Below are 26,851 nucleotides of genomic sequence, written 5' to 3'. Positions count from 1 at the left end.
CTCCTTATGCAAATGTTACCCCCCTTAGCTGCCTTTCCCTGACTGGCAAACTGTCCTTCTCCTCTCTCTGCTCCCATAGTTTTGTAAATGCCTCAAGGATGGTGCTCACCATTTTTTATTATAATGATCTAAAACGTCAGCCCTCCCACTATCTGCAGATTGGCAGCTTTGAATATACCATATTTGCTCAATAAGTGTTTTCATTATGTGTGAATGAGTAAATGAATGTCTTGAATTTCAAACGTGAGAATATGGGACAAAAATAACATAGAGGGCGCCTGGGTGGCTCAGTTGGTTAAGCGACTGCCTTCGGCTCAGGTCATGATCCTGGAGTCCCGGGATCGAGTCCCACATCGGGCTCCCTGCTCAGCGGGGAGTCTGCTTCTCCCTCTGACCCTCCTCCCTCTCGTGCTCTCTCTCGCAAAATAAATAAATAAATAAATAAATAAATAAATAAATAAATAAAAAATAACATAGAGACTGGGCCATTGGGAAAAGCAAGTTGTTTTGGGGTGAAGAAAAATGGACACCATTGTCCACATTATACAATGAACTAATGATGAACATATACTAATAACGAGCATAATAGTTGAATAGAAACTATAAATTCCCAGAAAGCATTTAAGTGTTACATATCTGGAGCTCAACTGAGGTTGCAGGACAAGAGATACTGAACAGTATGTCATTTGATGAAAGCTGATAGTTGAACCCATACACAAAAGAGTTTCTCAAAGCACAGACCAGAGGTCAGGGGCTATATTTTGGGGAAATATGTTGCAAGGTGGTAAAATATGCTGGTGAAGAGGAGGTTTGTGAGCAGGAAGGAAGAGAGGACACACAGTGATAAGGCCAGGAGATGAGATGCACCTTATATTTCCTCTAACGACTGGCACCATTCCTTCCACCCTATGGGTAACTGAGAAATATTACTTAAATTAATGGATTTTCTGAGGTCAGTAGGAATGGAAGATAGATTTCAGAATATCAACGCAATACAACATGGTAAGGAACCATAGAGAACAGATGTAGGTCTGTGGGATAGAGGCAGAGGGATAGGGAGACCTAGAGCTGACTGAAAAATTTTCATCGCCAAAAAAGCAGAGAAAAACAAAAGTAGATTAAATATTTTTGGAAAGATGGTCTAGATATGTGCATAATGAAAGCTAGGTGGTGAGACACCTTCACCTGTAGCTCACAGGGACACACATTAGGGCTTACATGTCATCTTTCCCAGTAATGACTAGATCTGAGACCTGTCATTCCATGAGATGATTAGTTAACTGAGATCAAGAATTCTGTCTTACAGTTTTCTTATATCTCCTGCAGTGCTTCAAACAAAGACAGCTACAAAAGAGGAGTTTAGTAATTCAGTATTTGAATCAAAATGACTGCAGTTTCGTTGTTCATTCCTAGAAAGAATATAGTATCATCATCTTACAGCTATTAATGAAATGGCAACCAGAACCACAGGTTGTGAGAAATGCGTAAAACATGATTTCATTTCTAGAGCCTCATTTACACCTATTGGGCATACGTTGATCATCTGTTGGCATACCATGAATAACACTAACCCTCAGGGACCCCATACCACCTAATTCCTATATGATGAATTGCAACTTGTACTGAGTTTTTGAGATGGTGTCATGAAAGATGGTGAGTGTTATTGGACAAACGTCCAGATGCAGAGGAGGAAAGTAGAGACCGACTCTATACAGGGGCAGTTACAAATGATAGCACAAGTATTGAGTGAGAATAAGGTCCTAATTAGGAGCTTCCAGAAATTAGAATACTAATGAACACAACAGTAAACACAAAAACGGAGTGTTCTGAGAAAACGAGTTAACGACGGTATATGATCTGCAAACCTGCTTATCAGTTTTAATTATTTTCCAAGCTGTGCCATGTCTTAAATGATATTCAAATCTGTCTAATGTTTTCAGTGCTTGCCTCTAGTGATTAATATTCCAAAAATGGTTTAATTTTAGCAAAACCCTCCCAAGATCTCTCAAATGATATGGCAAACCAGTACAAACATCTATAGAGTACCTCAACTGAGATATATTCAAACTGCTATTCATTCTATTACCACAAGGTTTTCAAACTGAGTTTAAAGCATTTTGAAATATTAGGAAATGTTCATGTGGCTAGGTAGCTAAAACTCAGGTCCTACATGAATATAAGCTAATATTTTAAGTATAAATGTTACCATTAAATATTTAATTTTCACTTTTCTCAGACTGTATTCTCTGAGAAAATAAATGTTTCTTTTCAAGAGTGACAGGGTACTCAAGTTAAATCCACCATTTATCGCTTGTATAATTTTACTCACTATTCTTTCGAACATAGAGAATGATGCAGTTGAACAAATGTCATTGGTTTTCTTATGTCACCAACCGACCAGATAAATGTACCTGATTTTCTAGAGAAGCTCCCTCTTCCCTTTTCTCATCATTGTACTTACATATCACTGGCAATGGAGGAGTTCCGGGACATAGACTTTGGAGACAGGTCATAATCGCTATCGGATCGATACAGAAAGGACTCTCGACGTTGACTGTGGACAAAGTTTGCTTGGAGAATTAGCCCAGATCCTGGGCTGGTCATGGGATCCAAGGGACTCCGTCCCGCAGATGTGCCATTGTCCACATCAAAACTGTAAAAGAAGGAGAAGGAATAACATTGTTATGAATGCCTACATGTTGATATTTTAGTAAAGGGAGATTTCGGTTTAGGAAGTCAAAGTGGGAACATGTACAGCTGATTCCCACTATTAAGAAATGATAATATTAAAACACACAAAAGTAAAAAAGGACACATAGCTTCATATTCTTGTCTTCCTTAAGTTTTGGGTACTTTTGTTAATCAACTAGGTACAAGACATGTGTCTCTCTAAACTTGAGTTAAAAAGGAATCATTCTGCAAAGAATAGTTCTACTAAGTACATTCTACTAAGGAACCATTCTACTAAGAATAGTTCTACTAAAATTCTTTAGGAAAAGAACAAATACATAGTAATCCTGTAATGATCTGGGTTCAATTCAACAAGTTCCCATTATATGCCTAACATCATCGCTTCCCCAAACCTGGGCTCTCTCTTCCTCCTGCCTACACCCATCCAAACACGAATTTCTGCTATATCCATTTCCCTCCATCCCCAAATCTAATATATTAAGTTCAGGATTTCATCAACTCTCACCTACATTATTATAAGACCCTTTAAGTTAGTCTCTTGAATCCATTTTCCACTCTGTAACCCTGTGGAGAGTCTTCCTAAAGTGTACACCTGACCATGATCTTTGTCAGTTCAAAACCTTTCAGTAGTTCACTACTGTCCTCAGGATAAAGTCCGAATTTCTTGGCTAGACTGACAGAGTCTGAACTATCCATGTTCAGTTGCAATTAACCATTTTCCCAACCTCAACATGCAACCTTCTTCCGTCAGCCACTTTTTGCTCCACTCACTGAACTACCCCCTCCTTGTCTCACTCAGGCCATCATTACCTAATCTCCTGCTCCCCTGACTACTCAACCCTCTTATCCCCCGCCTCATTGTTACTCATCCTTGAAGACTTATCCTTTCCCTGAAAAGCTGCCCTGATGTCCCACACCTTTATGAAATGCCTTTCTCTGTGCTCCCAGGACATCTCCCTGCTCCCTATTGGTAGTATTTACAACGAACTGAAAATGCTTACCACTTGGTCTCCATTCCTAGACTGTTAGTTCTCTGAGAATAGAGACTCTGAGTGTTCTTAGCACTTCACATGGCAGCTCAGAAACCGTTACTAAGCAGTTTGGATAGATGACTGAATAAATAGAAGGTACTGTGCTGGGCAATTAGAGTTGGGAAAAGACAGAACCACAAATGCACAGTTCTTAACGTCACGGTCCTTACAATTGAGATAAACTTTCTACAAAGAGCTTTTCTAGTCAGATATCAACCAGTATTAACGTCAAGTCTCACATGCTCTTATGAGAGGACTGTAATAGCTCAGATAGCCCAGTAAGTACGTGGTTTAAAAAACTGTTGAACGAATAAATAAATGAATTCAAGTTTAGTTGTTATCAATGTTTTTCCTATTACATTTACCCAAACTATTAACTAGCTAATTTAAAAACATTCTTTTACTTTCTCCATTGGAGTTATTAATAAATAGTGTTATGATCCCAAGATTGGAGGCCAATGTGGAAGATAAGTGAAGGGTTTGATGTTTCATGAATCACCTATGAGGCTATAACTAAATAAGAAACACTGACTCCAAATTAATCCATCTAGTAAAAAAAAAAAAAAGAAAGAAAGAAAAACCCATAATCTAATTTGGCCATTCATATATAAGTTTTCCAATTTAAATTTTTTAAAGAATTACATCACTTTATAGATGTATTTATTTGGTCACGAAAGACAATGAGAAGTTCTCGAGTTGAACAGAGTCATTTTATAGACATGGATACCAGTTCCTAGAAAAGTTAATTGACCAAAGTTACTGAGCTAACTAGATTTAATCATCTACTGTTCCTGAAACTCTTCCAGCTCTAATGAATAATTGTGTAAACCATAAATGTATGTTAGCAACTGTGACGTGCAAGCAGGGGACATCTGTTTCACCTGAACAAGGCACTTCATGCATGTGGGACTTTAGGCAATCCTGAGGGTGGCCAGAGGGGGAAAGGATCTCCAATCAGGAGAGACTTATACAGGACCTCAGACAAGCTCTTCTTGGATATGCTTAATTAAATGAGCACTTGTTGGGGCGTCTGGGTGGCTCAGTCGTTGGGCGTCTGCTTTTGGCTCAGGTCATGATCCCAGGGTCCTGGGATCGAGCCCCGCATTGGGCTCCCTGCTCCGCGGGGGGCCTGCTTCTCCCTCTCCCACTCCCCCTGCTTGCGTTCCCTCTCTCACTGTGTCTCTCTCTGTCAAATAAATAAATAAAATCTTTAAAAAAATAACTAAAATAAAATAAATGAGCACTTGTTAAGTACCTATTATGAGCACACTAAGATACAAAAATAAAGGTGATAAGATTAATCCAAGCTGGGTTTAATCCAGACTTCTGAGAAGTTTTCATATAATAGTAGTATTTTCAGAGGGCTTTTGTATGCAGCTGAAAGACACTAAAGTCCTTTGAATGGGAAGAGAAAAAGGGGAGATTTTTGCTCTGGGGACACAGTCATTGCAGCTCTTCAGTATGAGAAAGACCTAATGTGAACACATAAGAAAACGTTTAGGTCTATTTCCCTTCAATATCAAGATGCTCTTACTGTTTTAATAAAAATACTCACTGCTATGCATAAGCAGAAATAAAAGAGATACAGGAATGTGACAGTTCAACTGAGTAATACCAATACAATCCCCCAAATCAGTAAATTCTTTTTTTATTATTACAATTTTTCCAATTAAGTTAAGCAACTTCTTAAAGAAACTTTTCACTCTAAGTTTTAGAAAAAAATAGTGCTAAGTATCTTAAAATATTTAATAGTCTTTACAATAATGCTACTTATTAAAACCAAAAATTTATTAATAGGTCAATAAAATGCTTGATACGAGATAGTGTAGGGGCTTTATTTTTCTATGTAGGCTGTAATATAAAAATTTCTCCACTAGATGGAGACCACCACCTTAAGGAATATCTATTGTCAATAAAGGCCAAAACTATTTTTTAAACTCATGAAAACAACCACTTAACGATTATCCCCAAAATAAAACCTCACAATCTGTAGGAAGTGATTACCAAAGGTTGGTAAAATTATATAAACTAGTAAATATTAGTATTAGGTTGACAGATTGAGAATGATCGAAAAGATGGTCGCTGATGTTTTATTAGACATTTACTTAAAACCAAAAAAAACCCTGCGAAGCTCTTTTGTTCAAAAATTAGAACTAAGGAGCTTCCTTCAGAGAAGACAGGTTTGGGACAAATCAAGGCAGTACTGCTTCTCTCAATGAATAGCAAATTAACTGAGAGTTGATTTAGGCTGAAAATATAGACAGGTTCACATAAGCTACTTATTTTTGAAACATAACTTTATAAACAGTCCATGTCAAGGCATGATTAATAAAACAAGAAGTCAGTGAGGGTTAACCCTAACCTTAGATATTAGAACAAAAGAGACCAGCTGTGAACTTCCTAAGCACATTCTTTGGCAAACACTTTCATATAACGAATTCTCTAGTGACTCAGGCCTAAGAGACAGAGTCCAAGTAAAAGATTAGCAGAAGCTTGGGAAAGTAATTGAAGAATTGGGGAGGGTAATAATGATGATGGTGATAATAGTAATCATAATGATGATAATGACAGTAAAACTTTTGGAACACTTTCAAGGAGCCAGACCTTGCGCTCTGTGCTTTATATACATTATCTCATTGAATCCCCACAATAACCCTTTGAAGTAGGCATTATATTTTCCCCTTGACAAGTGAGTAATCTGGGTCACAGAGAAGTGGCTCTATGTTAAGTAATGTGTTCAAGGCTATGCAGTTTGTAAGTGGGTTTTAAACTCAAGGTGTCTTGATTCCAGAGCCCAGGTGAACGATCCCTGTGTGTCTGTCTCTATTGCAAATCCACCTACTAACCATTAGAAAAGTACAAGAACATCTCTTGCTTCCTTCCCTGGATGGAACTTCAAACGTTAACTCTTTGAAAGGATCATTCAAATATAAGTATCATTAACTTATAGATCTGGCATGCCAAGCCTAATTCTGAGACTGCCTTCGTAAGTCCCCAAATTTTGGAATTGGCCACATTTCCTATTTTTCCAGTTTTGAATACAACAGTAAGGTGTAAAAGAGTGTTTACTGTAACCCATCTGATGGATTTCTTTATAGAGTTTAAGCGTTCATTTGGAATAAGGATAGTCAGTGGGTCTGCACAAGGTCTTAGCAAATGGAGCTAAGTGAGATGCTCTGTTATTCTACATGTTTGCTGTCCTTAATGCAGTTCAAGGATGCATACATTCCCCAACGGAGCTGGCTTTCACCCAGAAGGCATCTGTGGAGAAACACCGATGCAGCTGTGGATGGCCCCCCACAACGGGGCGGGAAGAGTAATGGTCAGCTGACCTGTTGCAGTCAAACTGTTAAAGGCCATGTATACCAGGACTACTCAGGGCCATTCCCTCCCCAGGCCCATCTCTTTCTGTGGGTCCCATTCCACACAAAAACCAAACAGATAACAGACAAACTGACCAATCAGCCAAACGGCTCCCTACCTCTCCACACGGTGCCATGTGGGTAGAATTACTGGATACCTGTCCTGACCCACCTTCCCTCCAGCTTCCTCCACTGCTCCCACAGTTTGGGTCTCCTGATCTTGCAATTTTTTTGCTTGGAGTCATTTCCCACCCTTTGGCCTGATGCTCGGCCCTGCTTCTGGTTGAGACATTTTGCCTCTCTTCTTAGCCATAATTTGGCTCTCTCCTAAGCCACAGTCCTGCTATTGCGCTGGGTAAGCAGCTCATCTCATGTAGCCTGACCCTCAGGACCTTGCATCTCCAGGGTGGAGCCCAAAGGAGGTGAGACACATGAGGACTCCAGGGGGGCAGCTGCTGGAAGCCCCTATCAACAGATGTCCCATTATCAAAGCATCTGTGAAGAGCTCCCAAGGGAGGACCCCAGAGAGAACTAGCAGCTGCTGAAAGCTGTATGCTGGTGGCAACCCGGGAAGTCTCCCCTAATGCCAGGAGCATCTGAGAGCTGCCTCTGTCACTGTGTATTAAGGACACTGGCGTGTTGACAATAAAGATCTTACTGCTCCCTGTCCGGGATAGGGAGATATCCAAAATGTTCCTGTTAAAACATTCACTTGGGAGATAGAAAAAGCGGGTTAAACTTCAAATCTTGGTTCTGCCACTTTCTGGCTGCATGCTCTTGGGTGCATTACTGGGTAAGTTACTGTACCTCTCTGAGCCCCCAGTTCTGATAAAGATAATTCCAGTGCCTAGCTCCAGGGCCACGAAAGGGATTAGAAGAGAAAACATTTGGAAAGCATTCAGCACACCGCCTGGCGGCTAGTCCCTTCCCAGTATTTAGCAGCTATTGTCATTTTTATTGTTATTGCCCTTTTTCGTTGAGGGGGACTTTCCTTCTAGGTCATTCTCTGTACCTGAATACACTCCTTTGGGAAGAACCTAAACGGAGAGACAGAGAGAAAGGGAACCAGGAGGGTGGGGCAGCCACACCACCTGAATTGAACCTGGGGCAGCAGTGAGGTGAGAGGCACCACACCCAGAAGACTCTTCCAGCTGTAGCTGCTGTTTGGCCTCCACCCAGTGCCACGATTCCAGTGTGATAACATCTGGGCAGAGGGGTGGAACCGCTTGATTTTTCTCAAGATATTCCTCACTGAGGAGAAAGAACCATTTCCTGCTAGGAACTATGGAGGGCATGGAGGTCCCAACAACCTGGGTGGGGTTCCAACCGAATATAATGAGAATATAATGAGCAGAAACAGTCCTTCAGAACTCAGGTCTCCAGCCACTGGGTGTACTTGGGGGACGTGGAATCACAAAGACATTGCTGTTTTCTTCCTATGCCCGACTCTCCCGTGTATATTGCACCCCATGATGTTGGCTCTACAGTGGAACCCAATCGACTTGGGGGGGAGGGTGCAAGGGTCGGTTCATCCGCAAGCTTAATATAAGTGAACCAGAGCTGGATAATCAGTTTAAAATATCTTTTCTCTTTATAATAAATATTTTATCCATTATTATCAATACCACAGGCTATGAAACCATTAATGCCAGAGGTATTTCCCATTCGAGATCTCCCTCCAGGTCAAAGAGCTTCTCCGGAGTAAAGACAATCCTGCTTCTGAAAATTCCCCATTTTAATATCTACTTAGCTCAGATTATCTATAGAAATGAGACTGTAGCAAAAAGCTTTCTTTTCCAATCAATCAAACATTGCATCTCAAGTTTAAATACGACACCCTGGCAGGACACGATATTTAGCCACGCTGGTGGATTATACAGTTAGATGATGGTATGCATTGCTAGTTTGCATCATACTTACATTTGCACAGACGATTAGCATTTAAGAACAGGAACATTTCACCCTTTGTTTTCACAGATGATTTTTTATAAACAAAAGCTTGGCACAAAGGTGAAAGGTGTACGCTTATTTATGAGTAAAATTATCAAGTGATCTCTGGAAACACACATCATTTGTTTGTGACTTGTCAGTGACACTCCCAAGTGACACAGGACAATAAAAAAGATTCCAGATGAAAATGACAGCATACGTTTAATGTTTGGACTGGAAGCCAGAAGGGACAAGCTGGATTTGGGCAGTAGATTTTTGCCAAATGAGATGGCAAAAAGGCCAAGTTTTCTAAAAAATGTTTGTTAGCTCTAACATTTAAAAAAAGTCCAAACCAAGAATTATTTTACTTGAGGTTTATAGATTTTTCAATGATCATTTTAAAGGAATCTCTTCTTAAATGAGATTCTGCTTAACCAAGGATCTCGAACGGGTCCTCACATGGAAGCAGGGGGGTGTGAGTCAGCGGCGAAACCTGCAGGCGTGGGCTGAGGCCCCTACTGGCAGCAATTCTCTACAAATAACAAACAGTCCAAGTCATAAATACAGATTTAACCTGATATACGGCTGACAATGGGACGCGTCTATTTTCATTGTTGTTAGTGGCCCTGAATTTATATAAAAAAAAGTCACTCAGGCTTCTCTGTGATTGAGAATAAAACCAGCAAGCACGCATGCCTTTCCCCTGCCACCGTTTTCATTTGCTGATCTCATACGGAGAGTATGGAGGGGATGGGGAGAGCAGCAAAGACCTGAGCATCGGAGGCAGTCCCGCCAAGTTTCTCGGTTTTACTTTCCTCACGTTGCATGTAATGGGTCACTGCCAACCTGCTGTTCTCTAAGACCACTTCTAAGCTGTGATATTTCCAAAATGCAGTTTTCCTCAAACTCGGCTTCGGCAAGCACAAGCCCAAAGAGGAACAGGGTCGTGTTAACCAGGTGGAGGTGAGGGGGTTTCTGTATTTATTTATTTTTCTGTGATTCAGAGCAACCAAGACCACTTTGATAAGCCCTCAGTGGAACGCTGTTTTTTAATGGTGTGCCCCTTACTTCCGCCACACACATGCTTATTCTTTGTGCTGCGGAGGGATACTGCTAACATACCATCATACCCCTGCCACCCCAGCTCACCATCCTCCAGTGGCTTCCTATTTTATTAATAGTAACTACTATGTCCTCACAGTGGCTCATGGCCTTCTAGGAGTGATCTGGGTCCCTGAGGCCTCTCTAATCTTATCCTGTACCTCTTTCCCTCTTGTTCACTCTGCCTCAATCTTTTAGCCCCCTGGCAGTTCTTTGAACACATGTGAGCAGCCCGTCCTCGGGGCCTTTGTGCTTGGAGTTCCCTCTGCCTCCAATATTCTCTACCCAGATATCAGCTCAATGTCACCTTCATGAAGATATATTCCTGGGCAACTCTATTTACAATTGTCATCCTAATCTCCTAGTCTTTTCTAGCCTCCTCGTGGGAGGAACCATGGTGCACTGTTGATGGGAATGTCAATTGGTGCAGCCACGATGGAAAACAGCTTGGAGGTCCCTGAAGAAATTAAAAATGGAACTACCATATGTGATCCAGCATTCCCACTTCTCAGTGTAGATCCAAAGGAAATGAAATCACTATTTTGAAGAGATCCCTGCACCCCCACGTTCACTGTGGTATTATTTACAATAGCCAAGTCATGTAAACAACCAAAGTGTCTATCGACCATGAATGGATAAAAAAACAATGGAATATTATTCAGCTATAAAAAAAGAGGAAATCCTGCCCTTTACAACAATATGGATGAAATCGGAGGGCACTATGTTAAGTGAAATAAATCAGAAAGAAAAAGTCAAATGCTGTATGATCACATGCATGGATTCTAAAAAAAAACCCAAACTACTCACAGATAGAACAGATTAGTGGTTGCCAGGGGCAGAGGGAAGGTAGGGGAAATAGAAGGTGGTCAAAAGCTACAAACCTCCAGTTATAAGATGAGAAAGTGCAGGAACGTAATGTACAGCATAGTGACTATAGATGATAATACTGTATTAAATATTCAAAGATTGCTAAGAGTAAATTTTAAAGGCTCTCACCACACACACACAACAGATTGTCACTATGTGAAGTAATGAATGTGCTAACTAACCTTATGTTGGTAATCATTTTATATATTAAAAAGTGATGAATAGATATAAAATCATTGTACCGTACGCCTTAAATTTACACAATGTTTTATGTGAACTATATCTCAGTAATGCTGGAAAAAAATTAAGTTACCAGAAAAAAATTAAATAAATTCCTACTCTAATCTCCTAGCCTTTTCTAAATCCCTTCTCTTATTGCTTTTTTCTCCACAGCATTTATCAGGCTCGGATAAGCTTTATTTATTTTGTTTATCTTATTCTCCCCATTAGAATGTAACCTCTACAAAGGCAAAGATTTGTATCTATTTTGGTCATTAATGTATCCCCAGCACCTAAAATAATGTCTGGCACATAGTAGTTGCTCAAGAAATATCTGTATTATGAATGCATTAATATCCTTAGATGCAGCACTATTCATCATATCCTCATTATTTACCATGGTTACCTGTGTGGCTCTCTTCAAATGGACCTTATTATTATTTTTAACTTTGGCCAGGAATCAGTCACCTCTCAAAACAAAGAATCCTATCAACTAATGAGATTGATTAGTTCTCGTGAAGAAATTATCTGGAAAGGCATTTAGAAAGCTAGGGTGTTAAAAGGCATTTTATTTTTTATTTCTATTTTTTTAAAAGATTTTATTTATTTATTTATTTATTAAGATTTTATTTATTTATTTGACAGAGAGAGACATAGCGAGAGCAGGAACACAAGCAGGGGGAGTGGGAGAGGGAGAAGCAGGCTTCCCGTAGAGCGGGGAGCCCGATGTGGGACTCGATCCCAGGACCCTGGGATCACGACCCGAGCCAAAGGCAGACGCCTAACGACTGAGCCACCCAGGCACCCAAAGATTTTATTTATTTGAGAGAGTGCATGAGAGAGAGAGAGAGACAGCATGAGCAGGGGGGAGGGGCAGAGGGAGAGGAAGAAGCAGACTCCCCACTGAGCAGAGAGCCTGATGTGGGGCTTGATCCCAGGACCCTGGGACCATGACCTGAGCCGAAGGCAGACGCTTAACCGATGGAGCCACCCAGGCACCCAAAAAAAGGCATTTTAATATGAGTTATTTTGAATATCTTTCTGTCTGGCCACCAATCAACCATAGAATCAGGGGCAGGATCCAGGTTTTGTGGTACATGAAGGTTATAAAGTTTTGAGAGTCTGCTTTGAGAAAAATAATACCAAAAAAAATCTTACTTTTGCAAATTTTACAGAACCTGTTACTATGTGAAGCTCCAATACCCCTCCCTCCTAGAACCTGCAAAGGGCCAGGCCAGTGAGGGGCTCTGAGCTTGATGTCCATTAATTTCCCAGTTGATCTGCGCGTGAAGCAATGATGGAGCAGGAGAGGACAGGAAAAACAACAGAATGACTGAAATGGGAAATGTAGTACCATGTTTTTCCATAAAAGATGAATTATTCTAGAGGTGATTTTTTTCTTCATCCTTTATTTTCTATTTATTTACTGATGTATTTATTGCTCAAATTTTTAAAGCTTACTCCTATTTTTCAGAATTTTTCTTGCTATTGGCACATGTGTATTCTTCCAGATCAGTGATTATCAGCTGTCCTGGGGGAGTCGGGAGTGAGTCCACCAGGTAGGATATTAGAATCACTTTGAAGGTTTGAAGAGGGATGTTCTTTAAACCATACCTGTCTCACAGAAATTATGATTATCTTTTTGAGGGGTGGGCTTTTAAAATGGGGTTCTTAGTCTCATTCCTGGCTATTCATGTATTTAGACTTATCAAAAATTAATTTCCAAATGGCTTCATTGAATGAATAAGAATTATTAAATTATGAATCCTTTGTGAAAATACCATTTAAAATATTATAAGTCAAGTAGATTAAGTCTAGGCAAGATTATAACTGAAAATAAAAACTATAATAGTTCTACTAGAATTGCCTTTAAAAATATAACCTAAATCTGATTTTTTTCCACTAATGGATATGAAAACTCATACACCATGTTTTTCTCTGGGTCTGGACTCTCCCTTAAACAGGTCAGGAAACAATTTACCAGCCATACTATTAAATCTATTTTGGAGAAGTGATATTACTCCGTTTCCAACCTCAATGATCCAAACAGATGGGTTTTTTCCACTTTGATGGGGATAGAAGAGAACAGAGAAGGGCTGCAGAGAGCTGTGGGGTTTGAATTTGATATCATTTCTTCTATTCTACCAGGATAAAGCAATTATAAGAATATTACCCTCTGATGGTCATAAACAAGCACTGTCTTCTGCAATTCTTTAAAAATGTATCACAGAGAATAAAATGTTCACACCAAACAGCACACATCTCATTGTATTACGGGCACACTGAAATTAGCTTTCCTTTGTGAGCTCTTATTCTGGGTGAATTGTACATGCTTACAAATTATCCTTCAAAGATTTAAAGACATTGGGGTGGACAGCCAAAAAGTTGTGGGATCCGCTTCAACAATGATTTTAAAGAGTAAAGATATCTTTTATATTTCCTTGAAATGGTTTTGTATATAATCCTGACTAAAGACAAAACAATCTTGGAAAAGCACAGAATTCAATCATCAGGACCGTGAATGTGGCAAATTCTGCTTGCTGTCTGCCAAATTCCATTCTTTCCATTCTCTGCTTGTTCCTGGGCATACAAGAAGTCCTCCTTTGCATGCTTCTTTTGCAATTAGATTTGGCCACATGAATGTGAGCAGAAATATCGTATGCCACTTTCAGGACTGGCTCATGACCCCTCCCACAGGCTCATCCACGGGCTCTCTCTCTAGCCAGCGGTATGCCGGGAGTGCTGAAGCTGTGAAGGATGGTAAGAAACACAGGATGGGAGGATCCTGGCACATGAATGAGAGCAACAAGAGCTGCCCTGCCCCCTAAGCCCCACTCTAGACAGTGACTTGATGAAAACTAAACTTATTTTTTTAAGACACTTGATTTGGGGGGTTCATGTGTTAGCACAGTAACATCTAAGACACTGCATTGCACCAAACTAAATTGGCAGTACTGGAAGTAAAACTGTCTCACGTCTCACACTCCATCTACCTCTGGACTAAACAAAGTTCCCCACAGAGGCCCAAGTGAAACCCACTAGCGCTCTGACTCTACCATTTTTCACACTTCGTTTGGTTCCCCCACCCCCTTGATCCCCTTTAGTTACACATATTTTCATGATTTCATGAAGACATTTCTTATCATCCAAGTGCTTAAGTGTTAGAGAGCAAGTTTATATCATTACACACATTTGTAATTGTTCTGTAAAGAGCAAAAGCCAATCCATTTCTGTTCTGCCTTGATGCCAATCAGAAAAGCTGGAGAGAATCAGTTCAAGCATGAAGTTGACGCATGCATGTGTCTCTGAATCATAGAAGAGATACCGTAAGAAAGGAATCTGCTTCCCTCAGGATTTGGAGCCATGCTCCACTTGAGTCAATGAGGTCTCTGAAGTACCAGACCCAGCTAGACTTGCGTTATTTAGAATGGGATTCTGGGGGCGCCTGGGTGGCTCAGTCGTTAAGCATCTGCCTTCGGCTCAGGTCATGATCCCGGGGTCCTGGGATCGGGCCCTGCATCAGGCTCCCTGCTAGGCCGGAAGCTTTCTTCTCCCTCTCCCATTCCCCCTGTTTGTGTTCCTGCTCTTGCTCTCTCTCTGTCAAATAAATAAATAAAATCCTTAAAAAAAAATAGAATGGGATTCTGGACCAAAATGCCATTCTGAATGTGTACATTTCTAGGAGTATGGGCCAGAGTCTGTGGGAAAAAATTCTAGGAATATTTCATAGCTTACCCAAATCTAGAATAGAACTACTCTTTACTGTTGTCTAGCTCATTTGCAAGGAATAAGGGCTGAGTTGGTTCTTCAGTCTGGGAACGTTGTGGGTTGAATCAGATGCCTAAGGCCCTTCCTGTTCTGAACTCTTAGACTAAATACAGAGTCAGATGTACTTCTCCAGAGGAAGGAAAGGAAATTACCTGAGGATTCTTTTGGCTACAGAGCTTCTGAAATAATGGAGTGGAGTTCAGTTTTTGGTTTCCTTCACTAAGCTTCAATGTATTTCTGGTTTGAGAAAGCATTTTGTTGTCCCCTTAGAGATCAAACTCAAATGACCCATACATTCTGAAGGTGACGGAATATGTCACAGAAATGAGTCTCTCCATTCTGCAAATATTCATCAACCATCTACTATTGCCAGACACCGCTGGGGAGGAATGAAGTTGACTGAGAAGACACAGGACTAGTAGTTGCAGTGAGTTTCTGCTTCTAAATTAAAATGGGACTTTCTACCCTCAGGACAACCAAATTCATGGTGAGACTGTTCATAAATCTATTGACTTGCCAAGTCCATAGCTAAGAGAAATGCATGGCTATTTTCTAAACACATTTGACCTCTTGTCAATTCATCTCAAGGGGCAAAGCAATTCTCTTGCCTACCTCCTTTGCTTTGACATTAACTATGTTTTTGAAAAAAAGTTGAATTTTCCTTTTTTAGCCATTAAAATTCCTTTTAATGATATATTCCACATATTTAGATATAGTCATCCATTTCTGCCAACTTGCCCATTTTCTGGATAGACTCTGATATTCAACTGTGTATATTTTGTCTCTCTTTTTTCACCTTTATCGATTTTTTTCTGTGTAATGCTGGCTCCCATTTTTGGATTATTTCCCATTTATACTCTTTTTAAAAAATGACTTATGCTTCTCTACTGGAATTAAAATTAAAAAAAAGCTTTAAAAAATGACTTAACACTTTTTTGCGATAGGTGAAATGAGTGAAAGGAGTCAAAGTGAAAGAAGTCAAGAGTTATAAAATAAATAAATCATGGGAATGTAATATACAGCATGGTGACTATAATCAATAACATTGAAGCGCATACTTGAAAGTTACCAAAAGAATAAATCTTAAAATTTCTCATCACAAGAAAATTTTTTTTTTGTAATTTTGTGTGGTGATAGAGGGTAACTAGACGTATTGTGGTGATCACTGTGCAGTATATGTAAATACTGAATCATTATGTTGTACACCTGAAATTAATTTAACATTATACATCAATTATACCTCTATTAAAAAGAAAAAAGACATACCATTTTTTTTAGAGAGAGTGAGCAGAGTGAGCACACACTCGGCTGTGGGGGGAGCAGCAGGGGGAAAGGAAGAGACAATCTTAAGCAGACTCCTTGCTGAGTGCAGAGCCTGGAGCCCAACATGGGGCTCCATCTTACAACCCGAGATCATGATCTGTGTGGAAACCAAGAGTCAGACACTTAACCGACTGAGCCACCCGGGCGCCCCTGTCTGGAACTTTTATTTACACTTCTGCCATTATTATCATATGTGTGCCGTAGGGCAGGATATAATAATCCTTAATATAAAACTTACAGGGTATTATTTGTCCTATCACAAAAACAGTGGTCTAATACTTGCACGCATAAGGGACGATGGATTTACAAAATTATTTACTGCAGCAGTGTTTGTAAAAGCAAACTCTAGGGGACAACCTAAAAGTCCGTTGGTAGAGGGGACAGGCAGAATGTCTGGAGGGAGGGGTTGGGAAGGCAACTTTTTTAACAGGGAATCCAAAATGGTACATAGAGCTCTAAGGACAGTATAAACAGGGCCATCTGTAATAATGGGACAGCCTTTCAACATAGCAAAGATTTCTCTAACTGGCTAAAAATGGTCATGCCAGAATTTTAAATATAGTATTTCCTAATAGGCACTGTAAATGTTTTGATTCCTGGCCTGTAAAATATTTAGTACTACATTGTACTACCATAGTGAAATATGTGAATAGAACCTCTATCTCCAGCCTGCCTATATAAATAAGTACCACTGATAGATAATTTAATTTGAAGTTTACTTTTATAGAAAATAAATTTTATAAGATAAATTTTATTCTTTTTCATATATTAAGCTACTGAGAGGTCTAAAAAAAAGAATAGATGTCAGTTTTTTAAACTTAGTTTGGAAGAAAAAACCCCAAATAGGAGTATATACTTTGCTAACTTTGAAAATTTAATTTTACCACATGTTGAAAACAGGTCTAGAGATTCCTGTACTCCACGAATTCTAAATCAGAGTATAAGCATTTATTCAATGTAGGTATCTTTCTTGCTTTTTTTCTATCTTTAGAACTTAAAAAACAAACAAAAAACCTTAAAATGTGACTTTTTTTTACCCTTCTTTATCTTTTCCTATAAAATTTAGAACTAGAAATTAAATTTGACAAGAGGGGGAAAAAATCCAAACCATGTCTATGCTGCTTCTGCTCTTGGCTTCTCCGTACACAGCTGTCCTTTGGTGGGGTTCAGAGCAGCTTGCCCCAGAAGGTGCCACTTTGGCATGTGGATTATTTTAGCAATTAAGGCTAACAGACTCAAGAGGAGCTCTGAACCTCCCCCTTAAGTCCCTAAAAAAAAAAAAAAAATGTAGATTGGGAGTCTGTACCAAGAAGAGAGCTAGTACCAAAGACAGCTTTCTACATCAGAAAGACACTTGCATGGCAGGGCGAACATTTGTTCTTCTCATCTTCCTGTGGATTGTCTTCCTTCCCTTTGGAGCCCCAAACTCCTAGAGTCTTCTTCTGAGGTCAGGATGGCATATAAGCCATGACTATGGGAGGCTCCTTTATGGACAAAATTAAATTTGTTTTTCTCCCGTTAATTTGTCTTAAGTCAATTTATTATTATTAGGTCAGCCAAAAAACCTAGAAGGGAAGAAGGGAAAAGTTTTCCTCCCCCATGCCTTTAAACTTGGAGTGTAATTATGAGTTTGAATACCATGTTTGCCACTAATGTAGCTGGTCCTTCAGGCAGCAGGGAAATCATCTCTCAGGGCACTTGTCTTGTCCATGAGCTCCAGCTGCGCCTCTAATTATGAGCCGGACTATGATGTCCTGTCCTGGGGGAAACAAAGGAATTCCTCCTGAAGGCCTTTCCCTCCTGTGCTTCTGGCATAGTCCCACAGTGCTTCTAAAGCCCTTTCATAGCCATTGTTCAGTGGCGTTCACACAGTGACCCCGGGCACTCCGCGGTGGGGCTGGGGGGCGTGGATTCTTATCCTCCTTTGCAAAGAGGAAATTGAGACTCAGGAAGGAGGGCAATGGCTGGCCCAGAGTCTCACTGATTTAAGTGGCTGTATTATGATTCACACCAAAATCTTCTGATCTTTGCACTAAAGATTTACATGGAAGATTGAACAATTGGATTAGTTTTAATTCCATAAAGCTTGAAACAAAGACAAATTCTTATTCTAATGTCCCCTATTAGAACTCATTGTGAGATATTATCTAGCTGCCTTGAGCACAATGTTCAAAACCTTTGCGTAGAATGTGACATTTTGCTGAAATGAATGGATGTGTTTACAGGTCTCTAAATAATAGTATGACAAAATCTTAAGAGGGATTATAGTAAGGGTCCTCCACTTTGGTTACCTTGTTAATCATCTTAACCACATTGTGATGACTTACCCGTGTGGTAAATGTTTAATAATACTTGGGGGAGGATATTGCAAACAACAATGTGATTAAACTTATTTAAATACATCACAGACCAGCTTTGCAAAACAAAGACGTTCCTATTTCTTAATCTAAGGAAGTTTTGAGAAAAAAAAGGAATCTATTTCTTTATAACAGAAAGATAAGAACTGACCCTGGGCCATAACACTGAGCTGGGAATTGAGAGCCCCGAGTTTGAGTTCTAACTCCTCTACCAACTAGTTGTGACTTTGGCGCAACTTGACTTTTGACAGCTCTTGACTTTTGTGGGATTCAGTAATTTTTAAATAACGTAAAGAGAATGACTACCAGTCATTCTCGATTACTGATCTGCATACTACTCAAGAAAGACTTTTAAAAACACTGATTCTGGGGCACCTGGGTGCCTCAGTCAGTTGAGCATCTCACTCTTGATTTCGGCTCAGGTCCTGATCTCAGGGTCCTGAGATTGAACCCCGCAGCAACAAATCTGCGCTCAGTGGAGAGCTTGCTTGAGGTTCTCTCTCTCCCTCTCCCTCTACCCCTCCCTCCGCTTGCATGCACGTGTGCACACACGTCAAATAAATAAATAAATAATAAATAAAATCTTTTTAAAAATACAGATTCTTAGGCCTTTTGACTACTCCTGAGCAGTAGATCTGGGGTTGGGCCCAGGACTCTGTATTTTTAGAAAGCTGTCCAAGCGATTCGATGTGTTGTCAAGTTAGGAATACGAGATTTGTCTGCAAGGCCCCTTCCAGCTTTAGCATTTCTGTTTTCAACTGCACAGCACTGAACTACTGTTCCTGTACCCTGCTCACTTGGGAGGCAAGGCATTCAGATCCAAAGCTGTTCTCACCCAAAATATCACGCCAACTTCCTAGGAGGTGTCCCTGCTCACATGTCCTATTGCTCTACACCCTTCTCTACACTGCTGTCAGGATTTTGTATGTCCATTGGCCCCGCTTATCCATGGTTTCTCTATCTGTAGTTTCAGTTACCCAGGGTCGGTCACAGTCTGGACGCAGATGATCCCCTTTTTGACATATTATCAGAAGGTCAACAGTAGCCTAATGCCATGTCACAATGTCATTCACCTCACTTCATCCTGTCACATAGGCATTTTATCATTTTACATCATCACAAAAGAATAGGGGTGAGTATAGTGCAATGAGATATTTTGAGAGAGAGAGAGAGCCCATATTCACATAACTTATTACAGTATACTGTTACAATTGTTCTATTTTATTAATTATTGTTGTTAGTCTCTTACTGTGCCTAATTTATAAATTAAACTTTGTCATAGGTTTGTATGTATAGGGAAAAAATAGGGTTTGGTATCATCTGTAGTTTCAGGCATCCACTGGGAGGCTTGGAATGTTTTCCCCCATGGAAAGGGGGGACTACTGTAGTTGAATGGAAGTAAGAAAGAAAGGAAGGGGAAAGAGGAAGGGAAGGAGGGAGGGAGAGGGGGAGGGAAAGGAGAGGGAAGGTAAGTTGAAGTGGTGAGAAAATGTGATTATGTTGCTTCCTTGAATAACTACTCTTGTAGTTACTCAAACTACAAAAGAAGATTAAAATCCTTTTTTTTTTTTTAAGATAAAATTCTTTATCGCAATATTTAAGTTACTTTAAAATCTGGACCCAACCTCCTTCAAATCTAAGCTCTGGTCTCTCCAAAGATACTTTTTTTTTTTTTAATTTATTATGTTAATCACCATACATTACATCATTAGTTTTTGATGTAGTGTTCCATGATTCATTGTTTGCGTATAACACCCAGTGCTCCATTCAGTACGTGCCCTCTTTAATACCCATCACCAGGCTAACACATCCCCCCACCCCCCTCCCCTCTAGAACCCTGTTTGTTTCTCAGAGTCCATAGTCTCTCATGGTTCATCTCCCCCTCTGATTTCCCCCCCTTCATTTTTCCCTTCCTGCTATCTTTTTTTTTTTTTTTTAAACATATAATGTATTATTTGTTTCAGAGGTACAGGTCTGTGATTCATCAGTCTTACACAATTCACAGCACTCCAAAGATACTTTTGCTCAAGCTGTTCTCAGATCTGGAGTATATTTTACACATGATGAAGTTTCATTCGATTCCCACCATTTCTACCCATGAAATCTTGCTTATTATTCAAAGCTCCAGATGTACTAACCTGACATTTAACATGTGTCCAGTTCCTGCTCCTGCAATTCCAAACATCTTATTAAGGTCCTCAATAAAGTATTATCTCAGGGTATTGCAACTGGCTTCAGAAACCTTTCTTCCCTTATCAACTGCCCCAGGCCAGCTATTTGAGGTTGGGAGGCTACATACCATTTGCTTTAATCATCATAATAGAAATAGCATTTATGTAATGATTTACTATTTACCAAATGCTTTTGCACCTATTATTTTATTTGCTCACAATAAGATATCTATGAAAAACATTTTATTGTCACCCCCTATTTTATGGATGATGAAACTGCAACTCAGAGAAATCGAATGACTTGCTAGTTAATGATGGAGCTCAGATCTGAACCTTGATGCTGTGAATCTTGTGCTTGCCCTATACGGCCTAACACGACATCAGCAGACAGCAGCTGCTCCATAAATGCATATTAAATGATCAAGTGAATGAAAGGGGAGAGGAGGCATCATGGGCTAGTGGGAAAATAACAGACTTCGGCGACAGAGAAATTCTTTGCGTCTTGAATCTGCCACTTGCTAATCGGAAAATTGTTAAACAACTTACTTAATCTGCCTGAGCTTCTGTTTCCTCATCTACAGCATGAAGAAATAGAACTGCCCTCATAAAGTTGAGTGTGTGCGTGTGTGTGCGTGGACACACGCATGTGGGTGTATGAACTCAGTAATATAAAATCTGAAATGCATTTTCTCCAGGGCGTGCACAGAGTAAGTACTCATTATGTGCCGGAGAGACAGTCATTCGACTATCCATTGTTTTTGAGCTCTATGCATATGCCTTCCTGTGGAGGGTAACCAGCTTCTGAGAATTTAAGCTCTCCTCTTCAGAGAACACTACAAGGGTTAAGAACACATGGGCTAGGCTGTCTGGGTTCCAAACTTGACTCTCTCTCCCTTACTAGCTCTGTGAGCTTGGGTAAGTTGATTGACCTCTCCGTGCCTCAGTTTCCTCTTCCACGAAATAGGGAAAATAGTATTTAGAAAACAGATTTACGGTCCTGGCATGTGACCAGGACTCTGTAAACACTGGCTATTTCCTGTGTCACAGAAAGGCACTTAGCTAATAAAAGGCCTGCTTAGCATAAGGAGAGATTTGTCCTTCGTGTTTCTCAGCCAAATAGACTGATAACTTCTGTAAACTAGGAACAGAAGTAACACTAAAACCTTGTCATGTCCAGTTGGATTACTAAATAATGTAATTAACTGAGTATTCAGGCAATAGGTTTGAGCTCACGAATCTATACAAAAAAGAAATGGGAGTGTGTGTTTTGTACTTAAACACAATGAAATGCCAGTTCTTGTGGATTTATGAATGAAGTAGGAAAAACAAGTCAACTGCCTTCTGTTGTTACTGCCTTTGATGCTGTCATCTGGAATAACGAGATCTGCCTCTTCCTAGCCCCAGCTCCACTACCGAAGAGAAAAAAACTAGAAGGAGGAAGGGGTGCTGTGCTTTAGAAATGGTTCCCCCGAATCAGACTTACCCTTTTGAATACTACAGCAAAGGCTCTACTTCACCTGAGAAATCTCATACATGTTTCAAAATAAAAACTGTAATAAAATATGTGCTACCTGTGCTGCCAAAATGCTATCAAGCAGAACGCAACGACTGCTCTCATTTTCCAGTCTTGCATAGAGTGTGAGGTGAGAGCAAAGGTACTTTTTGACCGTAAGACGGTAAGCAATGTGAGATCGGCATCCTTGAGAGTAACTAGAAGCCTGACCTATTTACTGCATAGAGATAATGTTCCGTGTCCTCTACTGATGTGGAGATTACCTCAGAAAAGTTATCTTTGGAATGGTGGCGATTAAGTTGCTTCTGGAAGCCAGGCATTCCTGTTACCAAAATAAATACCGCTGAAGTAATGGCAAACATGGAAACGGAACCACGGAAGAAGGGTTTTTCCTATCTCCTTGCTGGAGTCCTGTTTGGTAAAAGAGGCCAACAATTTTGGGAAGTCAGCATTCAAATCTACCCCATTGGGGATAAGTTCCAGAGCTCTGTTGCGTGTGGATACACCCACGCTTTCTTCTGGAGGCTTCAAACTTCGGCTGGTGTCCCTGAGAGAAAATGTGGTCTTTAACATCTTTCTTAGCTCTGGTAACAGCGATTACCTTGCTGAAGGGTCTCCTCATGGGAGACCTACCTGTCAAGCTCTCCCTAACCCTGCCCTCCGCTGCTGCATTCCCGGGCAGAATTAGAGCTGATAGCCTAGCAGCTAGCCCTCGCACACAGTCCCCATGTGGGCAATTCACTGCCCATGGGAACCCTACCGCTCACTATGCTCTGGGCTTTTGTTTAAGGATAACACAATAATAATAGTAGGTAAGTACAAGAGAGAACTTACTATTCTTGGCATTTCATATCCCTTGTCTCATTTGATTCTTATTACTACATTGGATAAAGAAACCGTGCTCATTAAGTAACCTGCCTGAAGTTCATGTTTTTATCCATTATACTTTAGTGCTTCCCTAGGGTCCCTTCTCTAGATCCCTTACTAAAAAATTTGATACAGTTAATCAAAACTAGGTCCCCAGATGCTATTTAGCTCCCCTAAAGTATCACATCTTAGCAGAAACCACGTGGGCTTTGGAATCAGATCTGGATTTTGAACGAGCTCTGTTCCTTACCGGCCCTGGGACCTTAAGCAATAGCTCCTTAGGCACTCTGAGCCTGAGAGTCCACACTAGTTGAAATGGAGTATAAAACACTCACATTTAGAAAACCAAAACAGGCTAATGAATGTAAAAGCGCCAAGGTAGTGTTTTCAAAGTGGTACATCAGTTAATTAATTGTTAATTTTCTTTTTATTCTTTCTCCTTTAAATATACTGGAATGTCCCATCTATTTCTTTGATAGTTCAATAAGATGGTCTTTTTTTTTTTTTTAAGATTTAAAAAAAAAAATTTATTTGTGAAAGAGAGCTCGCAAGCAGGGGGAGTGGCAGGCAAAGGGAGAGGCAGGCTCCCCATTGAGCAGGGAGCCCGATGCAGGACTCGATCCCAGACCCTGGGATCATGACCTGAGCCAAAGGCAGACGCTCAACCGACTGAGCCACCCAGGCGCCCCAAGATGGTCTTAATTTGGCTCACTGCATGCACCTTGAGACCAGCAAAACACTAAAGAAATGGTCATTTGCAAGCCTTCCAGCCACTGAAACTAATGTCTAACACATAACCTCTTCAGTTCAGACACTCCACCTCTATTTTTAATGGACGTGTTAGTATATTTATAGTTTCTATCATAAAAAAAATTCTGTGATTACTTTGACTCTAAGACTTCTTTTACAGTGGCTGTGCCTTTGTTAGAGCAGAGGGAGGATGTGACTTTGATCCTTTTTTTTCTTTTTTTATTTAAAAAAGAGGAATCTCACTACTATCAACTAGTTGAAAACTCTTTATTATTGACTAGCATATTCCAATCTATGCCTAGGGTAACAGGCCAGTTTTAGCAAGATAAGATCAAGCTAAATGGAATGCTCCAAATTTATGATTTCTTTGTCCCTGAGCTCACCTCTTATTTTCCTGCATCTCTTCTAGTTCTCTGGATATTTAATGTGTGGCCTAAGTTTCATTTTTGAAAGCTAGTATCAACCTGGTGTTGGGGCCCAAGGAGAGGTGTGGTCAAATGGTAGTGGGAGTGAGCCACACATGTCTATGAAGCACATGTTTCTCAGCTCCAGACCTGCAGATCTCCCACTATGCAAGTGATTAAATGGACAGCCCAAGTGTAGACAGCACAAGTGTAGACTACGGAACAGACCGTTTCTGCTCAGGCCGTTCTAATAAAAGTCCATACATACAGCCACCCTGTGCAGAGAGTTTCAAATTTTGGAGATCAGAGATCCCTTTAAGAATCAAATGACTTGAAAATCTTCATAAATATAGGTTTCAGAAAAAATCATAAACACACACACACGTACTTTTGGACATAATTCTAGGAAGTTCAGTATGGCCTAGTGATTAAGCCTAAGGATTGTAGAGTCAGATAGCCTTGGTAAACACCCTCACTCTGGAGCTATGTAGGTATAGGGCTTCTGCAAGTTATTTAACCTCCTTAAATTTCATTTTCCTCATCTTCAAGATGGAAATAAATACAGTACCTATCTGACAGGGCCATTATGAGGTTTAGATGAGATAAAGCATGCAAACTGCTTAGCACACTGTGGGACACTAAGTGCTTTGTACATTTTTATTGTTATTCTTTTAAGGGAGTTACAGCTCCTTAATGCCTATTTATGAACTCCATGGTAAGAATTTCTGCTATGAAACTGGACAAAGTTCAAACCAATTAAGGACAATCTAACTACCATAAAAGCAACAAGATCCTACCGAAGTAAAATGACTGTCAATAAAAGGGCATGAAACAAGGGCTATCCTGCCTGGCCCTGAGCAAGCAGGACAATGGGTCAAGCCATGTCCCCTGTTCTTCCTAAAGAGCACCAGCCTGTACCAGACACAAAAACTTGGCAGCAGTGGCTTCTTTCTGCACTTGAGCAAAACAGCCTTTTGGCTGCCTGAACCCCATAAGGCTATTGTTCTGTTCCTAACATACTGTTTACAAGGTCCTTGGTGTAAGAAAGGCCTTTAGAAGGGTTTAATGAGAGAATATTTAAGTCACCAGTTTAATGACTGACATACCACAACCTCTCAAGAAATGCTGTCTCTTTCCATGTTTCAGGAGGGAGGGTTACTTGGCTTGACAAAGTCACAGCTCTGGGAGAAATTCCACTGACACTCAGGGGAATGTCTAAGTTATGTAGTTTAACTAAATATGACTTGAAGTAAGTAGGCCTTTGAGAGGGCTTTTCCTTGGGGATTATATAAAATTTTACTGCTATATTGATATTTTCTCTTAAGACATTTGACTTCTGCTCTAAGGTATCCTATTTTAGTCAAAGTAGAGTCTTTAGCCAAATTAGTCCAACTTAAATTGTTTGGCATATCTAGCAGCCAGCAATTTCAGATACATTAATCTTCACTAGGAAGTAGCCACAAATTGAAAAGTGCCTGAAGGTTCTATATCAGACTTTTTTTGTTCAGAAAACTTATCACAGAAAACAGATGAATTAAATTACTCTAATATATTCATTTCTGTATCCCCAGCACATAACACAGTTCTGACACCATGTATAGGAACTTAATAACTATTTATGGAGTGATTTTGCTATGTAGGGACTTCACTATCCACTTAAAGAAAAATTAGCACTTACTGAATATCTACTATGTGTTTAAGATTATGCTAAATCCTTCTGCAGGGCTATTTTTTTTTTTTTTTTAGTTTTCTTAATCCTCACAACAATCCTAGGCAGAGAAAACTAAAGTTTCCTGACTCTCTTTGTAGATAAGGAAATTGAGGCAGAGAGTAGTTCAGTAAATTACAGATAGATGGAAAGCTGGTGTCAAAGCACCAAGGTCAGCATTCTTCATCATACCCAGTATTTCTAAGAGTGTGGCCATGGACCATCTGCCTCAAAATTAACTGGGGTGCTCATTAAAATGAATGGTTATCAGTCTTACACAGAGCTACTGAATCGATCTTAAGGATGAAGCCCAGGACTCTATATTTAAAATATGAACATAGAACATTTTTTCAGTACACCATAGTTTGAGAACCATTGTCTGGGCAGCATGAATTTCATTGCATGCTACTGCTACATGAACCAGACTGAATACAATGATTCTTATTTTTACTCTAGAGGCCCTCCTTATAAGAGTCAAAATATATCACCACATTTAATATAAAATATTGAAATATTCTCCACCAAAACATGTCCCAAACTGTTTCTCTACAGAATTGATAATATAAATGTAACTGCTTTTGGCCAGGTTTCGAAGATAGATTTTTGTGCTCTTTTTTTATGGACTTTGGGCCTTAATTTTCCATCTATAAAACAAGAGTGTCTGACTGGACGACATGTTAAAAAAAATTAAGATTTTATTAAATTCCAATGACAAATTTTTGCTTTTTTTTAAAAAAAGAATTTGCTATATTTCTTTAAAGAACAATTATCTTTTTAATTTATTTTTTTT

The 26,851-nt window shown here is 39.8% G+C and overlaps 1 protein-coding gene across 9 annotated transcripts in view; it reads right to left on the bottom strand.

Moving 5' to 3' along the window:
- The window catches only part of PDE4D (phosphodiesterase 4D), a 1,043,384-nt gene that overhangs the window by 216,900 nt on the left and 799,633 nt on the right, over positions 1-26,851 (bottom strand). For all 9 annotated transcript variants that reach the window (XM_081826831.1, XM_081826832.1, XM_081826830.1 and 6 more), the window contains one exon: positions 2,462-2,653. In XM_081826831.1, coding sequence (XP_081682957.1) covers positions 2,462-2,653 — 192 coding nt within the window. The remainder of the gene's footprint in view (positions 1-2,461; positions 2,654-26,851) is intronic.

Source organism: Leptonychotes weddellii, chromosome 7, assembly GCF_054177405.1.
Source record: "Leptonychotes weddellii isolate Sample4059 chromosome 7, ASM5417740v2, whole genome shotgun sequence".
Taxonomy (NCBI): Eukaryota; Metazoa; Chordata; class Mammalia; order Carnivora; family Phocidae; genus Leptonychotes; species Leptonychotes weddellii.
Note: the sequence above shows the minus strand (reverse complement) of the source record. Positions and strands in the feature narration are given on the sequence as shown.